Consider the following 19,838-nt stretch of genomic DNA (forward strand, 5'->3'; position numbering starts at 1 on the left):
CACACTGTTATCTGATAATCTCCTGGTTAGATCAGGTGGTAGAGCAAGCATCATAAAAAGAAGTTTGTCTTGAACTTTGTTTGTTTTCTTCAACTGCAAAGATTTCTTCTTTTTGAGATGCCTATTTCAGGTTCGCTTTGCAGCTTTTAGTTACTCTCTTGTGGATTTTGTTATGCCCTGTAGGATTCACATTTTTCACTTTTGAAAGCCATTTGTCTATGTTCATGTTCATATGTAATTTTTATTGAGCAGTATGGTGAGGACATTTGCACGGTTGCTGTTAATATTAGCTTAAAACCACTGGTTTCGCCAACTCTCGGCACATTAAATGGATGAAGACTAACACAGCATTTAAGACAGGACGAGATAAAAACACCGACGCGGTACTGAACTTACAAGCAAGGTTCATTGCAAAACAACTGCATATATAGATAGGAAGCACGTATCTGTGCAGAAAAAAACATAAGCTGTAATAAGCAAACATAAGCTCGAGCATATTATAGATATGGCATGCGAGTATTCCCTTTATAATCCTTCACTGCAGTGAAATTACCTATATAAAGGCGGCAACAGCGTGATAGATTCTTGATAATATGCTCGAGCTGATTATCTTTGTTGTATGGCCTTTATCACATGTATGTGCATTTTTGCTTGTGTTTCGTAATTTTGTACAGATACCTGCTTTCTATATATTGCAGTTGTTTTGCAATAAACTTTGTTGTTAGTTCAGCACCTTGTCTGCATGATTATCCCATTCTGTCTTAAGCAGTGTTTTATTTATAAGTCATCTATTATGTGCCAACCAGCCCAATCAAGCACACTGCACATTAAAGGGACATTAAATATAAAGAATTAGTTTTGATATATAAATAATTGTTTAAAACTCTACTGTAGTAATTTTGCCTTTATAAGTTTATTGATAGAATATAAAATGAAGGTCAGAGTTTTATCTTTAAATTTCATGCCGTAATGTCTGTATACAAATGTCAGCGTGAGATCACAGATCTCAAAGTGTTTCATTTTGTTCAGGTGCCAACGAAAGTTACCGAAACTTGGTGTATTAATCTTCCTCGTAGGGCGATGCTCTTCATCTTTCCAATTTAGAACTATGTAGGCCTCAGTAGACACTGTCAAAATATGTGGCACTATGACTAGTTAAAGAGCCAGTAAACAACCCCTAGGCTCGAAAATTATTGTAAAGAGAAATATGTGCACTTTTATTTCGTGAACATGCTGCCGCAAGAATTTTTCGAAAGCGTGCTATATTGGAAAAAGTTACAAGGGCTACAACATTGTGTTCAGCTGGTTTCAAATATTCACGCGGTCTCGCCACCCTTCTCCTTCAGAGGAAGGGGAAGGCGTGTCCCGTCGTGACTCCGCCCACTTTGGCAATGTGACAAGGCATCAGCGATTCACGTCATCGGCGAAATCAATCAGTCGCAATCCACTTCCGCTTATTGCGATGCCTGGTTGTTTTCTGTTTAGCCGGTGCCGATGCTTCTCCACAGCCCAGTCGCTTGATTTGCAGCCGACAACAATTTGCAGCAAAACTGCGTTCCTAAACCCGGACATTAAGTTGGCCTGATTTTTCTGGAGTTCAATTTTTTGGGAGCATACTGCCTCACCATCCGGGTGCAACAAGACAAAACAAAAATAATGCGCTTAATAGTGGGTGTGCCTATTAGCAGGTGGCGTGAATCTCTGCTCACTTCCTAAGACTGGGTCAGTTAAGTGTCCCGCTTTAAAAGTTTCGATGCATGAAACCTATGGGTAGTTTCGCAACTCCTGTGATTGAATAGCTCTGTCGTAGCTGCGGGTGGGAACAGGAACTGTCGTTGACTTCACTACTGTTTGTTGAGACCTGGTTTAGAGCAAGCTGCGTGCTGCGTCACGTCACCAAGTTGTCGTCACTACGCATGCAAGGAGATTGGTCAGACGTAGGAAAAGAGCATAGGGATAGTTGTTTGAAATGGAGGCTGTGCGCGGCGCGCAGCTCCGTAATATTCAGAAAATGTGATCACTGCGGTCTACTCTACGAATTACCAAGCTTGTTTGGGAGGTGTAAAAAAAATTTGGAGCCTGTTTACTGGCCCTTTATTGCAGAAACTTCAAAGTGTGTCACAACCTGCATTTCATTGGTGCACTTTTCTCGCTTATCAGGAGCCTTCGTTAGGCAAAAGTTATGTTTTTGGTTTTGTGAAGGGGAAATTTACCAATAAAAAAATCGTTTTTCTCGATAGGAATAATTTCATGTACAAAGCAATGTTAGAATCAGCTAAGGTGTCATTATTTTTTTCCTCGCCCCATGCCCGTAAGTGTCTCCATTTCAAAGCAGTTGCTGCAAGTATATATTGCTGAAGTTTCTCTTCCACTGATAGGAAGCCAGGGCCCTGTCTAATGTAGGGAAAAGGCTGGCAGACAAGATATGGGAGATTGTTCAGCAGGGCAGGCTTCAAATGTTGGAAGAATTTCAAAGCCAGGATAATCTTGTTGCACGGAACTTGTCCACAAAAATTTGGGGTGCTGGACCAGCAACAGCACAAAAGTGGGTCAGCAGGTGAGTTTGGACTCTTTCCATAGCAGCTTCATATATAGATTGATGCCTAAATTTGCCAAGTATGCGGGCAGTGTTTTGCTGTCTACACAGGTGTGTTCTCCTCTGCTAGAATAACTTGCCTGTGTTGATGAAAACTAACAGACAGTAATGCCACTTAAGGTATGGGGCTGTTATTAGAAGTAATTGTAATATAAATGTGAATAGAAGAAGAAAATTGGAAGAAAAGATGACTCGCCGTTGGCAGGATCCGAACCTGCGACCTTCGAATATTGTGTCGGATTCTCTACCACTGAGCTACAGGATATATATGGTCAACTTTGTAGGGTATATATTGCAGTGAGTGCTCCATACTCGGTACAGTGGCGACATGTGGTGCTGACTTTAACTCCCACGTTTCCATACACATACATACCATATTAAAGTAGACGGAGGGATGAACGCCACTGCAGCTCAGTGGTAGAGGACCGGATGCGTTATTCCTTGGTCACAGGTTCGGCTCCTGCCGTTGGCAAGTCATCTTTTTGTCCACTTTTTTTGTTTACATTTACAGCAGCTAATAAAACGTTAGTCAATTTTTCGAAATGGTCCTGCCGAAATTCGTTACAGATCAACAGCTCTAAAACCAAGGCCGTTCTTTTCCGTGCGAAAGGAATAACATGTACGTACACACAAAAACTGATGCTAAATAATTTCAATATCGAACTTTCAGAGACTGTCAAAACTTTGGGCGTCATCTTTCATCAACATATGTTCTGGAATTCTCACACTGAACAATTGTGTATTAAGCTAAGAAAAGCCCTTGGCGTGCTGAGAAGGTGTCAGTCGTTTCTACCGCTCCCCCAGAAACTTCTTATTTTTAATACGCTTTTTTGTTTTCATCTACGCTATTGTCAGTTGGTATGGGCTTCTGGAACTGAAACATCAAAACAAAAGTTGTATACACTTCAAAAAAGCGCTTTGCGGGTTGTTGCAAATATAGGTTACAGAGAACACACATCCCATTTCTTTGTCAAGTTTAAAGTTTTAAAATTTTGTGTTGCATATGAACATAACTTGTTGTTGTCTTTGAGGTCTGAAATTCGAAAGAATTGCGCAAACCTCAGAGGCTTAGCACATTTACAGCCGAAAATTTTGTTGCGTCCGATGCGGAGTTCTGAACACTGGCACATCCCCCGACCGCGAACAAATTACGGACTCCAAATGCTAAAGCACTCTGTTCCCCATATACTAAATAAGTTCAAGCTCACAGAACAGCAATGGCGTCTCCTTTCAAGTAGTGATATATTAAACCTGTTTGTATAAGGAGCTATAAACCCAGAAAAATTACACCCAGTACTTGTAAATGCATGAAATTTTAAGTGTACCCCTTTCTGTTATAGCGTCTTATAATGGTTGCCTTTTTTCCCAAAAATTGTTTGTTTGTAAACACCCAAGTGTGCATCTATTCTGTACTTCATAAACAACCACTAGAATGTTATTTTCTTTTCTTTTTTCTTTCAATCATACGTGAGCACTGTATGTAGTTTGGTGTGCCATTGCTTCTGTTGCCTTGTACAAATGGGAAGTGGGGCTAGTCAAGCTGCTATAGCGCAGCTTTTTTCCTACTTTCCATGCCACAATTGTTTCTTGTTTGTGTAAATCACGGTGTATTGTTGTGGTGAAATAAATTTCAACTTTCTTTCAACTTTCAACATTACATTACAATTACTTCTAATAACAGCTCTCATACTTTCCCTGGCATTATTATCTGCTAGTTCTCATTATTACTGTCTAACAATGAAAATTAGCCCTTACGTTCATTCATAGCGAGGGTCTAGTTCTGGCAGCCTTGATGCCTTGAGGTGGAATGCGAATGACTAGCGGTCAGCTGCCATCTCGTAATAATTTCACGTACTATGTGACACCAAAACAGTCAAAAAGAGTGTTGCACACTTGCTTCAATGACAACAAGTGGCACTGAATGAAGCTCTCACATTTACATACACATATATAACCTACAAAGCGGACGGAGGGATAATTGCCACCGTAGCTCAGTGGTATAGCATCGAACATATTATTTGAAGGTTGCAGGCTCGGATTCTGCTGGTGGCAAGTTATCTGTTGTTTCATTTTTCTTTCTTCACATTTACATTGCAAGTACTTCTAATAACAGCCCCCATGCTCTCTCTGGTGTTATTGTCTCTTATTACTCATTACTACTGTGTCTAACAATAAAAACAAGCCCTTAAAAATTTCCACTGTCTGCGTCGGGACAAACAAGAATGTGGCGGTACTCTCTTTCTTTCTCTTCCCTCTTTCTTTTTATGCTGCAAGGGTTTTCGTTCATTGAAAGCACTTGCTGCCAAAGGAAATCTGAGCAGCCAGCAGAAAATCGGGCTCAAGCACTTTCATGACTTTCTTGAGAAGATACCGTCTGCAGAAGCAGAGTTGATTGCAGACACAGTATGTCAAGAGCGTGAGATAACCTTTTAACCATTGATGTTTTAACAGTGCGGTCACTGCAGGTGAAGAAAGCAGCCCTGTGAATCCAGCCTGCACTCGAGGTGATTCCGTGTGGCTCCTATCGCAGAGGCCGAGCCATGTGCGGGGATGTTGATGTCCTAATCACGCACCCTGATGGCAAGTCTCATGAAGGCGTCTTCTGCAAGATACTGCAGATCCTTCATGAAAGCCGTAAGTTCTCTTGAAAAACAGTCTTTACTGTAAAAAAAAGTGTGTTTGCACCATAATATGGCATATTTCCCTCTTGTTGAAACGAATTCATGCCATGATATTAAGAAATACAGTGCGACTGGAACTATGTGTATGGTATTATACTTTTTTGTATTATCATCACTTTAAAAAGTAAGTGGCTCTTCTTTTTTTGTCAGTTCAACATTACGTGACACTTTTTTGACAATTCAAAGCACAAGGGGTATACTTATTTATTTATTACCTATTTATTAAAAATACTTACAGGGCTATAAGCCACTATTGAAATGAGTCGTGGGAGAAAGAGTTAGATGTACAGTTAGCATAGAAAATGTTTCAAAGTATTTTGTAGAGCAGCCCTAACCTGTTGATCTTCTGTTATGGTAGCAGTCGTGGCGAGAAGGTGATTCCGGGGGACGCGTGTTCTCAAAGCAAAACAATAATTACACGCTTTTGTGCGATACGATGGTAGCTGGGTCCACGTTATAGCAATGATTTCTCCTTGGTGATGTGTAACAACAAGGATAAACTAAAGCCTCTTTTAAAGTGTTGTAATGATGAACTTTGTGGCTTTAGTAATATGAATAATTTATTAAAGTGAAACATGCTGTGCGATTTAGAACAACTGTAAGAGTTTGAATGCAAGTCATATTAGTGGGATCCCATAAGGCGCCAGCTTACTCTAACTTACAATGTACTGAGGTTTTATGAAGTATGCGGACAATTCGTTGTAATGTGGTAAAAAACTCGGGTGCTTATACATTTAGCTCTATTGTCATAACCCATTTATTGCATCGTCCCGATACTCTATCTAGGTCACTTTTGCAGCTTAAAATAAACAGTGTAATCAGTAATTTTCTGCTAAAGTACCCAGTCGTCTCCAAATAGCCAGACAGTTAGACATTTAGAGGGCAAAGTGGAATATCATTAACATAAATTAACAATAATAAGAGGCCAGTAATGGACCCTTGCTGAACACCAGATGTTACAGCAAAATTGTTTGAACAAAAATCGTTATCTGCCTCTAACTGGCTGCTGCTAACTGGTTAGAAATTTCTTAATCTATGCAACTACACCAGGGTTTATGTTCAAGTGGTTAATTGTGAAGATAAGTAGCTTGTGTGAGACAGTGAAATGCTTTAGCAAAATTGAAATATATGCAGTCAGTGTGAATTTCAAGATTCGCATTAATGAATAAGTCATTACTAAAACATAGCAGATGCATTTCACACTGCTTTATGGCATCCATGCTGATAAATACTTAGCACGGAATCGGACTCAAGAATTAAAGGAGGTGTGGGTGTATTATGTTTTTGAGACATTTATTGGAAGGGATGTTAGTACTTAATATTGGCCAGTAGTTATTAGGCTAATGTAAATCAAATTTATGCACAGAGGCCAACTTTCTGAGGTAATTGTAGACATCTGTAATGACAGTTCCAAAACTTGTAGCATGCTTGGGCTTTGCCTTTTAGAGTGGAACGCAATAGCATAGTTGAGCCTCATTTTCATCACCTTCTCATTTGCTAGCTAGGCTTTCCTTCTCAATGGGCATTTCAGTCGTGCTGTGAGAAAAAGAACGTCTGTGCGTATAGCATTAACTGCTTTAAACTCTCTTGGAATTCCCAGTGCACGTACAGTTATGAAGTGTCTACTACACCTTATTTTATCATTTTATGAATTACTGAAGTAGTTCATAAATTGTTCATAAAAGTTCATAATTGCACTTCATTCGATCAAGTATGCTTATCCATATAACTGCCATTGTTTCAAGGAGGTTTTTAGTGTTACACCCCACTCGCTTGGGTGTAGCTTCATCCAACACCCATAGTTTAGGGGTGTTCATAAACACCTTTCAAAGTAGGGTGTAACGTTCGTTTACACCCTACGGTTCCGGGGTTTTTCTAAACAACTTATTGTTTATGGTGTTCCTAGACACCCTAGAGGGTGTCGTTCATGGGACAAAAATACACCCTTCTGAGTGTAAAAGTTTTTAGAGTGTACGGAAAAGTGTTTTCCATTCGAAGCACTCGCGCTATTTCAAGGGAGGCAAGACATCGATGTCGCAGAAGATTTCTGAGCGCAGATGGCCAACCAAGCCACTCGTCCAGATTTTCCAGTGAGAGGTGACGTCCACCGTTCCCGTAACTACCACATGGACCTCCCTTTTACAATGGAGGAGCTCGAGGCCGCACTAGCTCCCTGCAGGCGTTCAACTTCTCCGGGCCCAGATGGTATTCCGTACCGAGTATGTAGCGCCATGTATGTGTTCTGTGTCTTCTTCTCTGTCCCGTCCTGGATGCGCTATACCTCGAACAACATGAATAACCAGCAAGCCCGCCGTACAACCTTAGTCCGTACCGGGTCTTGTGCAACCTTGGGAAAGATGCAAGGAGAGAACTGTTGAGCCTTTACAACATCTCGTGACAGGATGTCAATGTTCCTGACGACTGGAAAGTAAGCCGCTGGTCGCCCATCTGGAAGCAGGGCAAATCCCCACTCGAACTCGCCTCAAAGCGCCCAATAGCACTGGCCTGCTGCGTAGGGAAGATAATGGAACGAATGATACTAGGCTGCTTGGAGTGGTAGAGTGGTAGCTTGAATACTACAAGATTTATCCGAATTCTATGGCTTGTTTCCGACGCAACCGCTCTTCCATTACGATGTCGTTGATCTAGTTTTGTACGTTCAGCACGAAAGATCCCGTAAGCGACTATCTACAGCTTTGTTTCTAGATGTGAAAGGCGCGTATGAAAATGTACTACATGAAGCCATTTCGGGTGCTCTTGCAGTGGTTGGCTTTGGTGGCCGAGTCTTTCGGTGGAGTTCGAGTTACCTGGCTGCACGATCATTCTTTGTGTTAACAGAAGGTGGCCCAACTACGCGACGCTATACTTCCAGGGGTGTTCCTCAAGGCGGAGTTCTTAGCCCGACGCTATTCAATCTTGCACTAATTGGCCTTGCTGAATACTTGCAAGTACCATTAAAATCTCAATATACGCAGACGACATCTGTGTCTGGACTTCGGCAGTCACACGTCCTCAGATACGTTCCCGGCTTCAAAGAGCAGCAACTTTGATTGCCAACTACTTGTTAAAACAAGGCCTCAGCATATCACCAGAAAAATGGGCGCTGGTGGCCTTCACTCGCAAAGCAATGACCCCTTATATCATCTCAATCTGCGGGCGACCGATTTCTTACGCCAAAACCCCCCGGTTTCTGGGCATCATTATTGATACGGACCTCTGTTGGAGTCCGCATGTGACCTATATGAAGAAGCGCCTGACCGCTATTTCTCAACTGTTCAAGTTCCTGGCAGGAAAGACGTGGGGGATGGATCTCTACAGATCCCTGTTTCTCGGTTTCTTGAGATATAGCTTGCCCGTACTTAGCAATACCTGCAAGACCAAAGTTCGTGTTTGACAGGCAGTACAAGCTCAAGCACTGAGAGTGTGCCTTGGTCTGCCCAGATGTACGTCAACAGAGGCAACAATTGCAATTGCTGGTGACTATCTGATACAAACTCTCATTGTTGTAGAAGTCCTTAAAACGCACATCAGACACTTCGCACGTGCTCCCTGTCATCACCTAGCACTGTTGCCTTCAGAGAGACGCCAAGCATTGTTCGATAAAATGACTGTGAAGTACAACGAGAAACTTCCCTCGGGCTTTACTCCTGCATCTAAACCATCAATACCCCCCCCCCCCCCCCCCACAGTGCATCTTAGTGTACCAGGGATCCGGAGGAAATCTGAGCTTTCATCGCCCGTGCTGAAACAACTGTCTCTTCTTCTTTTGCACGATAAATATTCAGACAGTGTACATATATGCACCGACGGCTCCACGAACCACGGGTGTTCGTCAGGTGCAGTAGTTGTCCCATCAGGAGGTGTTACCATCAGCTTTAGGACTGACCACTTCACGGCATCTACAGCAGCGGAACTAGCTACTTTGCGCGCTGCACTTTGTGTGATCAATCTGGAACTACCGCAACAATGGTCGATTTTCAGCGACGCAAGGGCTGCCCTACAATATGTGCTCTCAGCAGTGCGTCGCGGGCCGTACGAACAGCTCGTTTTCGAAATTCGATGCCTTCTCCACACTTCACACAACAAAGGGTATCATGGGACGTTTCAGTGGCTGCCAAGTCACTGCGGCGTCATAGGGAACGAACATGCCGATACTGCCACGTGGGCAGCTCTTGAAGGTAGACGAGAATAAGCCATGCCACTTTCGCGGACCAATGCAGCCAGTAATCTTCGAGGACTTGCGCGTGAAATCACGTTTTCACTATGGTGCCCACCAAGCAACGAGACGAATCGTCAACACCACCTGATGGCTCTCCGCATGCCCACTGGGCTCGGCCGAAGAGAAGCCGCACTTCATCGCTTATGGCTAGGAGTGGCATTTACAAAATCTTATTCGTTCGTCATAGGAATGGCCGACAACGCTCTATGTGATGCCTTCCATTGCGAAGAGACGCTACACCACATAACGTGCGACTGTCCGTTGTATGACAATCAGAGGCAGCCACTGTTATCCGTTTTTGCGCGCATCCACAACAGCCAAATGTCCGTGGACGCTATTCTGTCAAGTGTCCGAGATAAGACATTGCAAAAGAAGGCGACAAAAGCTCTGTTGAAATTCCTACGCGACACGGACTTGAACAAGCGGCTGTAACAGCAATGTCACACACCACGAAAGACAAGACTGGAGTATGACTGAGTGTGCGCGTGTGTGCTGCTGAATGTGCTGTGTTTATCTCTCTTCCTCTTCTCCTCTCGATCTTTCATCTACCCATCCCCCTCCCATGCGCAGGGTAGCAAACCGGCTGCCTATAGGCTGGTTAACCTCCCTGCCTTTCTTTTCCTCTTACTTTCCTTGGACCACGCCATGTGGAGGCATGGGCGCATAGCGAGGCGTAAGGTGGCGCGGCACGACGAGCTTGAGAGCGTGAGCGCCCAACGCGTGCCCGTCGTGCCAGCTAGCTATGAATGACAAAACACCCTGAAGTTACCGAGCTCTTAGGGCCCCCAGCGGTACATGGTGTATATAAAGGGCTCACCGTTAGTAAGGTGGAGAAGGTTCTCTCTGTGGCTTCGTGGTTAGCGTCGCACGCTGAGTAGTGTGAGGTCACTGGTTCGACGCCCCACTGCGGATCTTTTCTGTGTCGTTCTAATAGACAGTTATAGTATGTCAGGCTTAGCAGGATAACGGGCGTGCCGTGATTGTGGAATCGAACTACGCGTGCGTAGATACGTACGTTACCCGTACCGCTTACTGTACACGCGCTATTTTTCATATTTACTGTTTGCGTGGTAGCGTAGGGATGCGTATTGTACGTACAACATGGCGGCGCTCTCGGACGCCCACTTCTAATTGATTTTGGCGTATTTTTTGAAAGATTCCGTTTGTTCGCCGCAAACGACTGTTTAAAGTGGCTTCGCGCTTGCCTTCAGTTAGCTTCGATCACCGAGTATTACGGATAAGTTGGCGTAGTTTTTGAATTAGCTTCCCATTTCGAACGTGTCCAGGCCGAACTACAAGATCGACGTAAACAAATTGGCAACATGAATGTTTTGGAGTTTGGTGCGTGGTTCATATTCATTTACTTTTATTATTACTAAAACAAACTTGTAACAATCCTTAGTGCGTTGGCATAGACAAACATTCACGTTTTACTGTCCTTTTCACTGTTTTTTTAACTTACTAACCACCCGAAATATGGTGCCACCGTCCCAGCTGGTACACGTTAACCACTTAAACGCTATCCCGCTAAACTATAAGACGCTGTCCACAACGCGCGTTTGCTGCACGGTAACGCTATTCCCTTAACCTCCGCTATCACGCTAACAGAAAACTATAACTGTCTATTCTTTGCAATATGTTAGGATATATTGTCCATCGTAATATCCATGGCGAAAATATATAAGCGAAGTTATGGTAGACCCCGGCATAAAAACACTTTCGTGTTAAATATCGGCGCAGCCTCACGGCCCTAAAGAATGCTCGACGATTACCGGCAACACTCGTACTTCACGCTTGTTACGCACGTAACGTAAACTATGTTAAGTACGTGAAGTGCGGGGGCTACATTCAAACCTATAGTCGGACTCATAGCTAAACGATCGGCACTTTACTAACACAAAGACGTGTTTTGGTCATGGCTTGATTAATCATTCTAACTTACTGAACAAGTTCCGGGTGGCCACGCACCAATGAAATGTGGTGATCGCCGCAGCGCGCCGACAATGAGGCAATCAAAAGAGTGCGCCGCTGTCTAGACACACTGAATACGGCATGTCGTGTCAATGTTTATCCACGCACTGTTTAGAAAACACGATCGGCCAGGCGCCGTTGGTTTCTCTTTCGTGGTGCCCGGTCGCCGTGCGCGCGTTCCACGTGAAAGCACACCAGCGTCAGCATTGTGCAACCGGTAAAATTTTGCATGGCGCAAGCATGCAAATGACCCTCGAGCGCCTGTGTTATAATTCCGTGAGTATGTATACACTGTGGGGAGTGAGCACCGTAAGCAAATGAGAGAAGATGTTTTATTGCACACAAGCAAGTTGTTCCGTTACTCCATGAACACGAATCTATAGTGATATCCTCATCTCGTCTTTCGGGACACAAATTTTTTGTCCGCTCTTGCAAGCATGAATAATGCACAACTGTCTCTCAACTGCAATGCAATAATTGTGCATGACCGTTTCGTTTTTCGTGGCGCCTGAGCATGACTTCGCTGAGCACATCAAATCCTTTATTGGCTTCATGGGCTACACGGTGCGGGGATATGCTTTCATTCTACGCACTAAGCAGACTCGGTTTTTGCCAACAAGTTTTATAAAAGTTGCTGTGTGTAATTAAAGCCGAAAGAAAACTGCGGAGTGAACAACGAAGCAAAAGAATGGATACCGTCCACCATAGTTGGGTACGAGACCAACGTGTAGCCTAGGGAAGCGCACTTGGCCGCAAGGGCGGCAACAGGCTTCAAGTGTGCTCACAAGCTCTGTGCATCTTTTACGCAGGCATTGCTGATATCACCCACTGTATTCCGGCTGTGGTGGCTTTGATTCCGTTTCGATCCGCAACGCCCCGGATGGAAAAGCTGTGTTTCTGGCACTAACATCAGCTCTCAAGCTACGGAAAGTTGACGGCGTACCGCGCCTCCTGTCCATTGGATCGTCACTTGTGCGGACAGTACAAAAGCCCCGAGCACACCATCTGCTCCTTTGACTTGGCTGTAAGGCGTGCAGTGAACCCACACTTTCTAATGCACAATGTTTTGTTGCGAAGACAGCATCTGAAATGACCACTGCTACCATTAGCCCGTCAGAGTTAAGGCATATAATGCGGCTGAGAAATGTGATGGCTCTCTTACTTTTATTGATCTTAATATGCATTGAGCACGAGGCAAACAGGATGACCAAGTATGTTTCGCAGTGATCTCGGCTTCTCGTTTTCTGTGATTATGTTGACGTAAACGTGATTCTCGGCACCTGGATAGTTCACATGCACTTGGACGAACCTAATGCGGTTTTCTCGAAGAGGGCGCTTACAACAGGTGAAGGCGTGTGCATGTTTATTAAACAAGGTAATAATTATGAACTGATTGATTACCTATTCTTATGTGCGTCAAATATTGAAGTAGAATATTTGAAATGTGGACAGTGTCTTTTCGCTGTAATGTACCGTCCACAAGATGGAAATTTAAGCTAGTTTTTTGAGCAGATCAACGCCATATTCTCATGTTATTATGCATCACTATAGGTTGTGACCTGAACATTGACATACTTTCAAGTACATTTAAACAGGCAGAATTTCGTATGTTTCTTGATTCGTTGTTGTTGTAAAATGTGATACTGCTAACAACTCGCATTTTAACAACTAGCGCTACGTTATTGGACCTTTTTATTACAAAATGGCCGCGTGAAAGCTTGTTTTCTGGGAAAGTAAACAAGACACTTAGGGGTCATTTGCCAATATATTTAGTTATTGAAGATTGTCTTATCGAATGAAACCCAAACTACCAATTTCGGTTCTAACATACATTTATAACCTAATTTCAAGCTCAGATATTATCCCACAACGTATGAAGCATGCAAAAGTTAGTGTTGTTAAAGGCAGGGGACAAAATGATTTGAAAATTTATAGGCCCATATTCATTCTTCAACTTTTTTCAAAGCCCATAGAAAACGTAATGTCTATAAGAACGTGGAACTTTGCAAAACACTTGGTAATTACTCCAGCTAAGTATGGTTATAGGTCAGGGTTGTCGACAGAGGTAGCATTGTTACGACAAAAGCAAATTAGGCAATGTAGAGGACAGAAAACTTACCTTAGGCATATTTCTTGACTTCTCCAAAGTCTTTGACTAGATAAACCCCAATGCTTTCTTAAAAATGCTGCTATATTACGGCATTAGAGGAAATGTAGTGAATTTAATCACCAGTTGTTTGAGCGATAGGCAACAGTGTGTAAATATAAACTTAGAACAATGATTTTTGCAAAACTTGCTGAAGGTGTATCCCAAGGTTGGATCCGTTACTTTTTATCACTTGCATAAATGACAATATCAATATAAGTAATACAATCAAATATGTCACATATGCGCATGACACTTCCTTCTTTTTCACAGGCATTTATGTAAAGGATCAATTTCAACAGCAAACACAACACTAGATGACTTGTTTGCATGGTCGACTGCTAACTCCAGGCAAATTGACTGTTCAAAAACCACAGCAGTTCTGTTTTGTTCGAAAAGAAACAACGTACGAGTCTACTTCAAAACTTCATCTGCATCATTGTGTGATTGATGTTTTGGATGGCTAAAGCATTTGGCATTGTTTTTCGTGAGTATATGTTGGGGAATTCACAGCGAAATGTTAAGAAAGAAGTTAAGTAAGGCACTCGGCATGCTTAGATGATGTCAGTCATCTTTACCAACTACTCAGATGTTAGTGATCTACACCGCGCTTTTTTCTCCCCAGTTACGTTATGGTCTTTTGGTGTGGAGAAATGGCACCTTACTCTCTTAGCAGAAATTACTCACACTTCAAACAAAAAAGTTTTACATTCTATTACGAATGCTGAGTATGATGCACATAGCTCGTCATTACGGAATAACTTATTATAACTTTTATCTTTACTCAATAACTTATTAGCGTGTAGAAGAAAGGTATCTTCGCCGGTAGCATGGAGCAAAAACAAATGTTTACTTACTCGAAGGGATAAAAAAAAAAACGCGTCCATGACCAGCAAATGTTCGTTCGGCACACATCCAAGCACGAGCTCTCCACTCGTGCCCACACTTCGTTCTCTTTTTTCTTGTCTTCAATATTTGACAATATTTCACATAGCGTTTCGAAAACATGAATAAAGAAATGAAGTAACAACCCTATCTCCATAGCGTGCCTACAGCGCAGCACTTCGTCTCGACCTACTTGACAGAGCGATTATTAGAAGCTTCCTCGATGCCGAACAAACTACGGTCTTTAAATGCTGAATCATACACTTCCACACATACTAATTAAATTCTGTTTTTCACTGCAGCGATTGTGTCTTCTTTCGTGACAGGACATATCCAGTCTATTTTAGTTACGTGAGGCAAAAGAAAAAAAAAGAAAAAAAGGGAATAGTTTTGTATTTTGCTTATCCTACATTTGTATTTCTTTAAAGAGTGCAAGCTTGTCTACATGTATGACACATTTATTGTTGTGCCACTTTCAACTATATATTTGTGTTTGTTTACTCTTTAGTTAACATCATAAATTCTGTCACTTTTTCTGCCTTGTTTTGTTGAGATGTTGGGCTAGTGAAGCTGCGTTTGTATTGCAGCGTTTTTGCCGAATGCCATACCACACATTGTACCTCTGTTGTGACTTCAAAAAAATGTCAATGTGTAACTCTATGTTGAAATAAACTTCAACTTCAGCATGTCTCTGCAGCCATTACAATACGGCATGCCACGTAACCACAACAACGCCACCACTGTACCCAGAGGATATGGCCGCGAAGACGTCATTTCCTTCACACTTGTCGCAGCGCGGGCTGTGGAGGGCCTCTCCTTTCATTCCTTCCTCCGTAGGCGAGTTCATAAGGCACCTTGTGGCTATTTCCATATTGGTTCTCAAAAGGGGAACAAAAACGATAGTCTCCTCCTCTGCTACGCTTCAAGTTTTTCTTCTGTGTTTGCAGGAGACTCCGTTCCCGTGACTGCGGAAGTGGATGTGGAGTCGCCTGCGCCTCCGCGCAAACACACGTCGACTGCGGCCACTATGAGATATAGGGTTCGGGCCGTATACGAACGATGCCGACAGTGAGCGTCCGCTACTATACTCTTATACAGTGAGTGACGAAAGCTGGGACGACACTGACCTTGTCCCGCCCCGCCGCACTGGTCTATTGACTAAGGTAAAGGGCTGCTGACCCGCAGGTCAAGGGATCGCATCCCGGCTGCGGCGGCTGCATTTTCGGTGGAGGCGCAAATGCTGTAGGCCCGTGTGCTCAGATTTGAGTGCATGTTAAAGAACCCAGGTGTTCAAAATTTCCGGAGGCCTCCACTACGGCGTCTCTCATAATCATATGGTGGTTTTGGGACGCTATACCCCGCATATCTATCAATCAAATCAAACTGACCTTGTATCCACGACAAGGTGTACAGCAAAAAGAACACTACTCGTTCCCGATCCTTCAACAAGTAAGGCTCCCAGAAAGACGAGAGAGCCACTGATTTGCACAATTTAAGGTTGTTTCGGTGGCTGCTGCTGATATATGTGAACTCCCGACGACGTCTCTTTTTCCCAAGACCTTAACGCCGGAACAAAGCACAGATATCAGAATCAATGGTCGCAAGAATGCTTTCACGAGTGCACTGGATGTATTGAACAACGTCAGAGTGTTGGGGGGCATCACTGTGCTATCCTGAGCAAGATAAACTTGAACATCGAATTCAAGTTTATTCAACAGTTACTTGGTCTGTATACTGACCTACTTGGGACGTATTGAATTACAAGGGGTAGGTTTCGGTTGATCGTTTAGTGTCAGTAATGAACACTTGCCCTGAACCACTGCGTTTAGCCGTTACAAACATTAATAGGCAATTTCAGAGTTCCAGCTCGTATCGCACACATATTGACATAGACGGCATGAACTCTACGCGTCAAGTCCTATACACGATGTCGACACTTAAAACAGCGAAACTGACACCCCAATTGGTATGAAGCTGACGGCCGGAGGACCTATATCTTTTTTGGTGATTCGAGTGTTGTTAAACTATAGTGTTCAAGGAGACAGCCTTCCATCGCAAAGGGAAAGTCCGCCATTTTCGACACGCATTGCGGCCATTTGTGACAAGAACAAAAATATTTTTGGATGGGACGTGTTGGCGTTGTTCGTGCAAATTCTGCCGTGTGGAGGCGATGCCCAGTCACATGCTGTAGACGTTTGCCATGTAGAACATCGGAAGTTCGTCACGGCCCTCACGATCGCGTCTTCAAAGGATCGCTAAACATTAAGGAGATGCAAGTGTTGAGGCAAATGCAAGTCTTTACGAAGTAAATTATGACTTATTCAATATATTCATGACATATTTGTCCACGACCAAAATAGAATAATTTCACTTTTGTGAACGTCATGTTAATTTGACGCTACAAGGCAGAACGTAAAACATTATGTCTTTGAAAACTCCTGATTTCTTTTTTTTTTTCGCAGTACCATGAAATTCTCATGTCTTTCATAACAATGAACCTCTAACACTGGCGCAGCCGAGAGTTGTTTTTGTAATGCAATTTTCAATCGAAATTCAAAGTTTTGAAAATTTTCTACTTTCAATTTTGCACGTGTATTTTTTTCATGTGTGTACACGCACACACACACGAGCACACATAAATAGTGGTGGAACTCCCCCCCCCCCCCCCCCACCTCCTCGAAAAACACTTTGACTAATCTTCTGGATGTTTAAACAATCTGATGTTAAAATCAGATAACTTTTACAGACCAACATAAAATGGTTATGTGAAAAGTTAGAGTAACAATGACCATTTTATTTAGTGCAGGAGAAGCCATGGCAGGCAAACACTATTTTGGAATAAAACCACTAAACTTAGTGTTGTCGCTTTCTCCTTATTTTACTTTCAGGGTACTGTCGTTTTCTTTTTGTTTTTATATCTCTAGTATTTTTTGATGAGTGCCATTATTTCCATACCCTACTATCGTGTCTTCCTTGTCGCAGTGAGCACACGATGTACAGACAAACAGTAAAAGAAGCTTCCTGAAGCACGCGTTTATTTCACTTCATCTCATTGCAGAGTATCTCTTGTCTTGGTGACTTCCGTATGTCCGCCCCGTTTCCGCTCAAGACAGCCAGTGAAGGAATGAACGTCGCCTAAATCCGCAGGCTTTCGGTTTCCCGGAGCTCCCATTCGAATGAAACCAAAAAACCTAAGCCAGAGAGACACGAATGAAGACAAAGCGCGAGGAGCTCTGGAACAGTTTCCTGGAACTGACTTCGTGCACTCCATTTGCTGCTACTGCGACAGTAGCAGAAGCTGGAGAGGAACGCCTTCCTGTAAAAAAAAAAAAGCACAAATCAATTGCAAGAGATGTGCTCCAGCAAGCCTCGCGAGTGTCAGTAAAGGATGCTGCACTCTCCGTCGAAGAGATGGAAAGAATAGCAGACGGCCGGCTTGCAGGCTTATGCTGCATCGTCTGCAATCGCTGCACACGAAAAGTGTGTTCGATTTTCGCTGACGGGCTCCATCGCCGCGAAGGCCGCTGAGCCCCAACTCTAAACAAGCTACATAGCGATAAGGGGAGCTTAGGAAAATGCGCAGCGCCAGACATACGAAGCGTCGATATAACCCTGTCTACTTTCGTTGCTTCGTGTATTTCGACACGGCATGCACCAGTAGCTAAAATTTCTTTCTTTTTTTTTGCCGTACCACGCTCAAACGCCGCAAAGTGGAAGAGCGATTGCGCCATTGCGTGTGGTTGGCACGAACCATGGCACGAACCATTCCTTTATGGCACAAACTTACGTCGTTAGATTACACCTACCAAAAACACCGTCCCCTGCCCACTTAAAGGGCGTTTGCGCCATCTGTGAAGGGGGCAAAAAAGCGGCTTTGAAACACGACGCAGCTGTGAGCCCCTAGATGGCAGCTCTCATCCCCATTTATTTGCACGTTTTTTGTTAGTGTGTGCACGGCGTGTCATATTTTGAAAGCTCATTGTGATTTAGAGGGTGGTGAAATTGTTGCTTACCGTTAGAACTTATTTTTTAAAGAAAAATTTGTATGAGAGAGTTGCAGTTCTCACGTGAATTGTATGCGACATTTATTCAGCATAGCCGGACGTACCAAAGCAGCCGTCTTGAAAGTTTTTTTTTGTTTTTTTTCGCTCGAGTAAACATTAATTACAATTTTAAAGTTCGTTGTACCACGTGGAAGCAGAATATGCAGTGCATTGCATTGTAGGCTATATTCTGCTCGACCAGGTAGAGTTTGTCTAGAGCTTCCACATTTTTCAATATCTATAGCTCGTTGTAATCTTCCATCGAGCCACATTGCATGATTTCGCCGTGCACGTGCAAGTTGAATATAACATGACTTGCCCCACCTCTTCTTCAAGCACAAAGGCAACAACAACACAAAAACAAATTGCTATGGTACTTGTTTAAACTACACACGCCTTCACTATTGCGTAACAGCAAAGCTGACAATAGGCGGATGAGAAAAGTTCATTAGTAGCCCCTGGTGTTCAGCCATCTTTTGAGTGGATCCCTACTATGCCAGTGTGATAACATTCAACTTGCCCGGCTGACTGCCCCAATATTATTTGCTTGTTTTGTTCGTTTTATTTCTGTTAATGTATCTATTGTGCGAAAGTAGCCAAGAATATTCTAATTGCGCACATTCAAGAAACAGATTATAGTTTGTTCTTTCGTTAAGTAGATCTGTCTCCAAGGCACTGAAGGAATACGTCGAACTATAGTATAGGAAGTTGCTGCGTCTTGTGCCAAGTTAATGAAAGCCACAGCCAAGCCGCATTGCGGCTGCGTTCAATTCCACGCTCCTTATTTGCCTGAGCTGGCAAATGTAGCATATTTGCGTAGCCGAAAGGGAGGGGGCGTTAACATATCCTCCGATTTTTTTCAATTTTGCTTGCGTATATAAATAGGCAGACATACTGACCCACGCATGAACACACATAAAGTATGGTTGAACCCATTCCCCCATGGAAAACTTTCTGGCTACACCTCTGCTGGGGCACATCCAGGATCACTCTAGGGCAGTGGTTCTCAGTCACGGACATTTTGGGGAACCAGTGGAAGCAATGAGGGATTTCTTGCAGAGAGAAAAAGAAAAGAAAATGGGACCGAAGGGGGGGGGGGGGGTGCATTTATACAACATGCAGCGTGAAACACGCGCCTATTGTTTCTCTTTTGGGATTATCTATTGTGGACGTTTTAAAGCAGGGTCATCGTAAAAAAAAAGTTCTCCCGACAGGCACACGCTTGCGATACTTTCCACTCGTTCCTCGCATTCGCTTTTTACGTAACATGCACTGCAGCCGTACAGCACTGAAACAG

General features: G+C 43.3%; 1 protein-coding gene across 1 annotated transcript; it reads left to right on the top strand.

The window, feature by feature from the left end:
* Nucleotides 1-2,305: 2,305 nt before the first annotated feature.
* On the top strand, nucleotides 2,306-15,570 carry LOC119176622 (DNA polymerase lambda-like). Its single transcript, XM_075876317.1, has 5 exons — nucleotides 2,306-2,311; nucleotides 2,379-2,549; nucleotides 4,871-4,999; nucleotides 5,089-5,230; nucleotides 15,446-15,570. The coding sequence occupies exons 1-5, from the start codon at nucleotides 2,306-2,308 to the stop codon at nucleotides 15,568-15,570; spliced, it is 573 nt and encodes a 190-aa protein (XP_075732432.1).
* The last annotated feature ends 4,268 nt before the right edge of the window (nucleotides 15,571-19,838 follow it).

Source organism: Rhipicephalus microplus, chromosome X (genome assembly GCF_043290135.1).
Source record: "Rhipicephalus microplus isolate Deutch F79 chromosome X, USDA_Rmic, whole genome shotgun sequence".
Taxonomy (NCBI): Eukaryota; Metazoa; Arthropoda; class Arachnida; order Ixodida; family Ixodidae; genus Rhipicephalus; species Rhipicephalus microplus.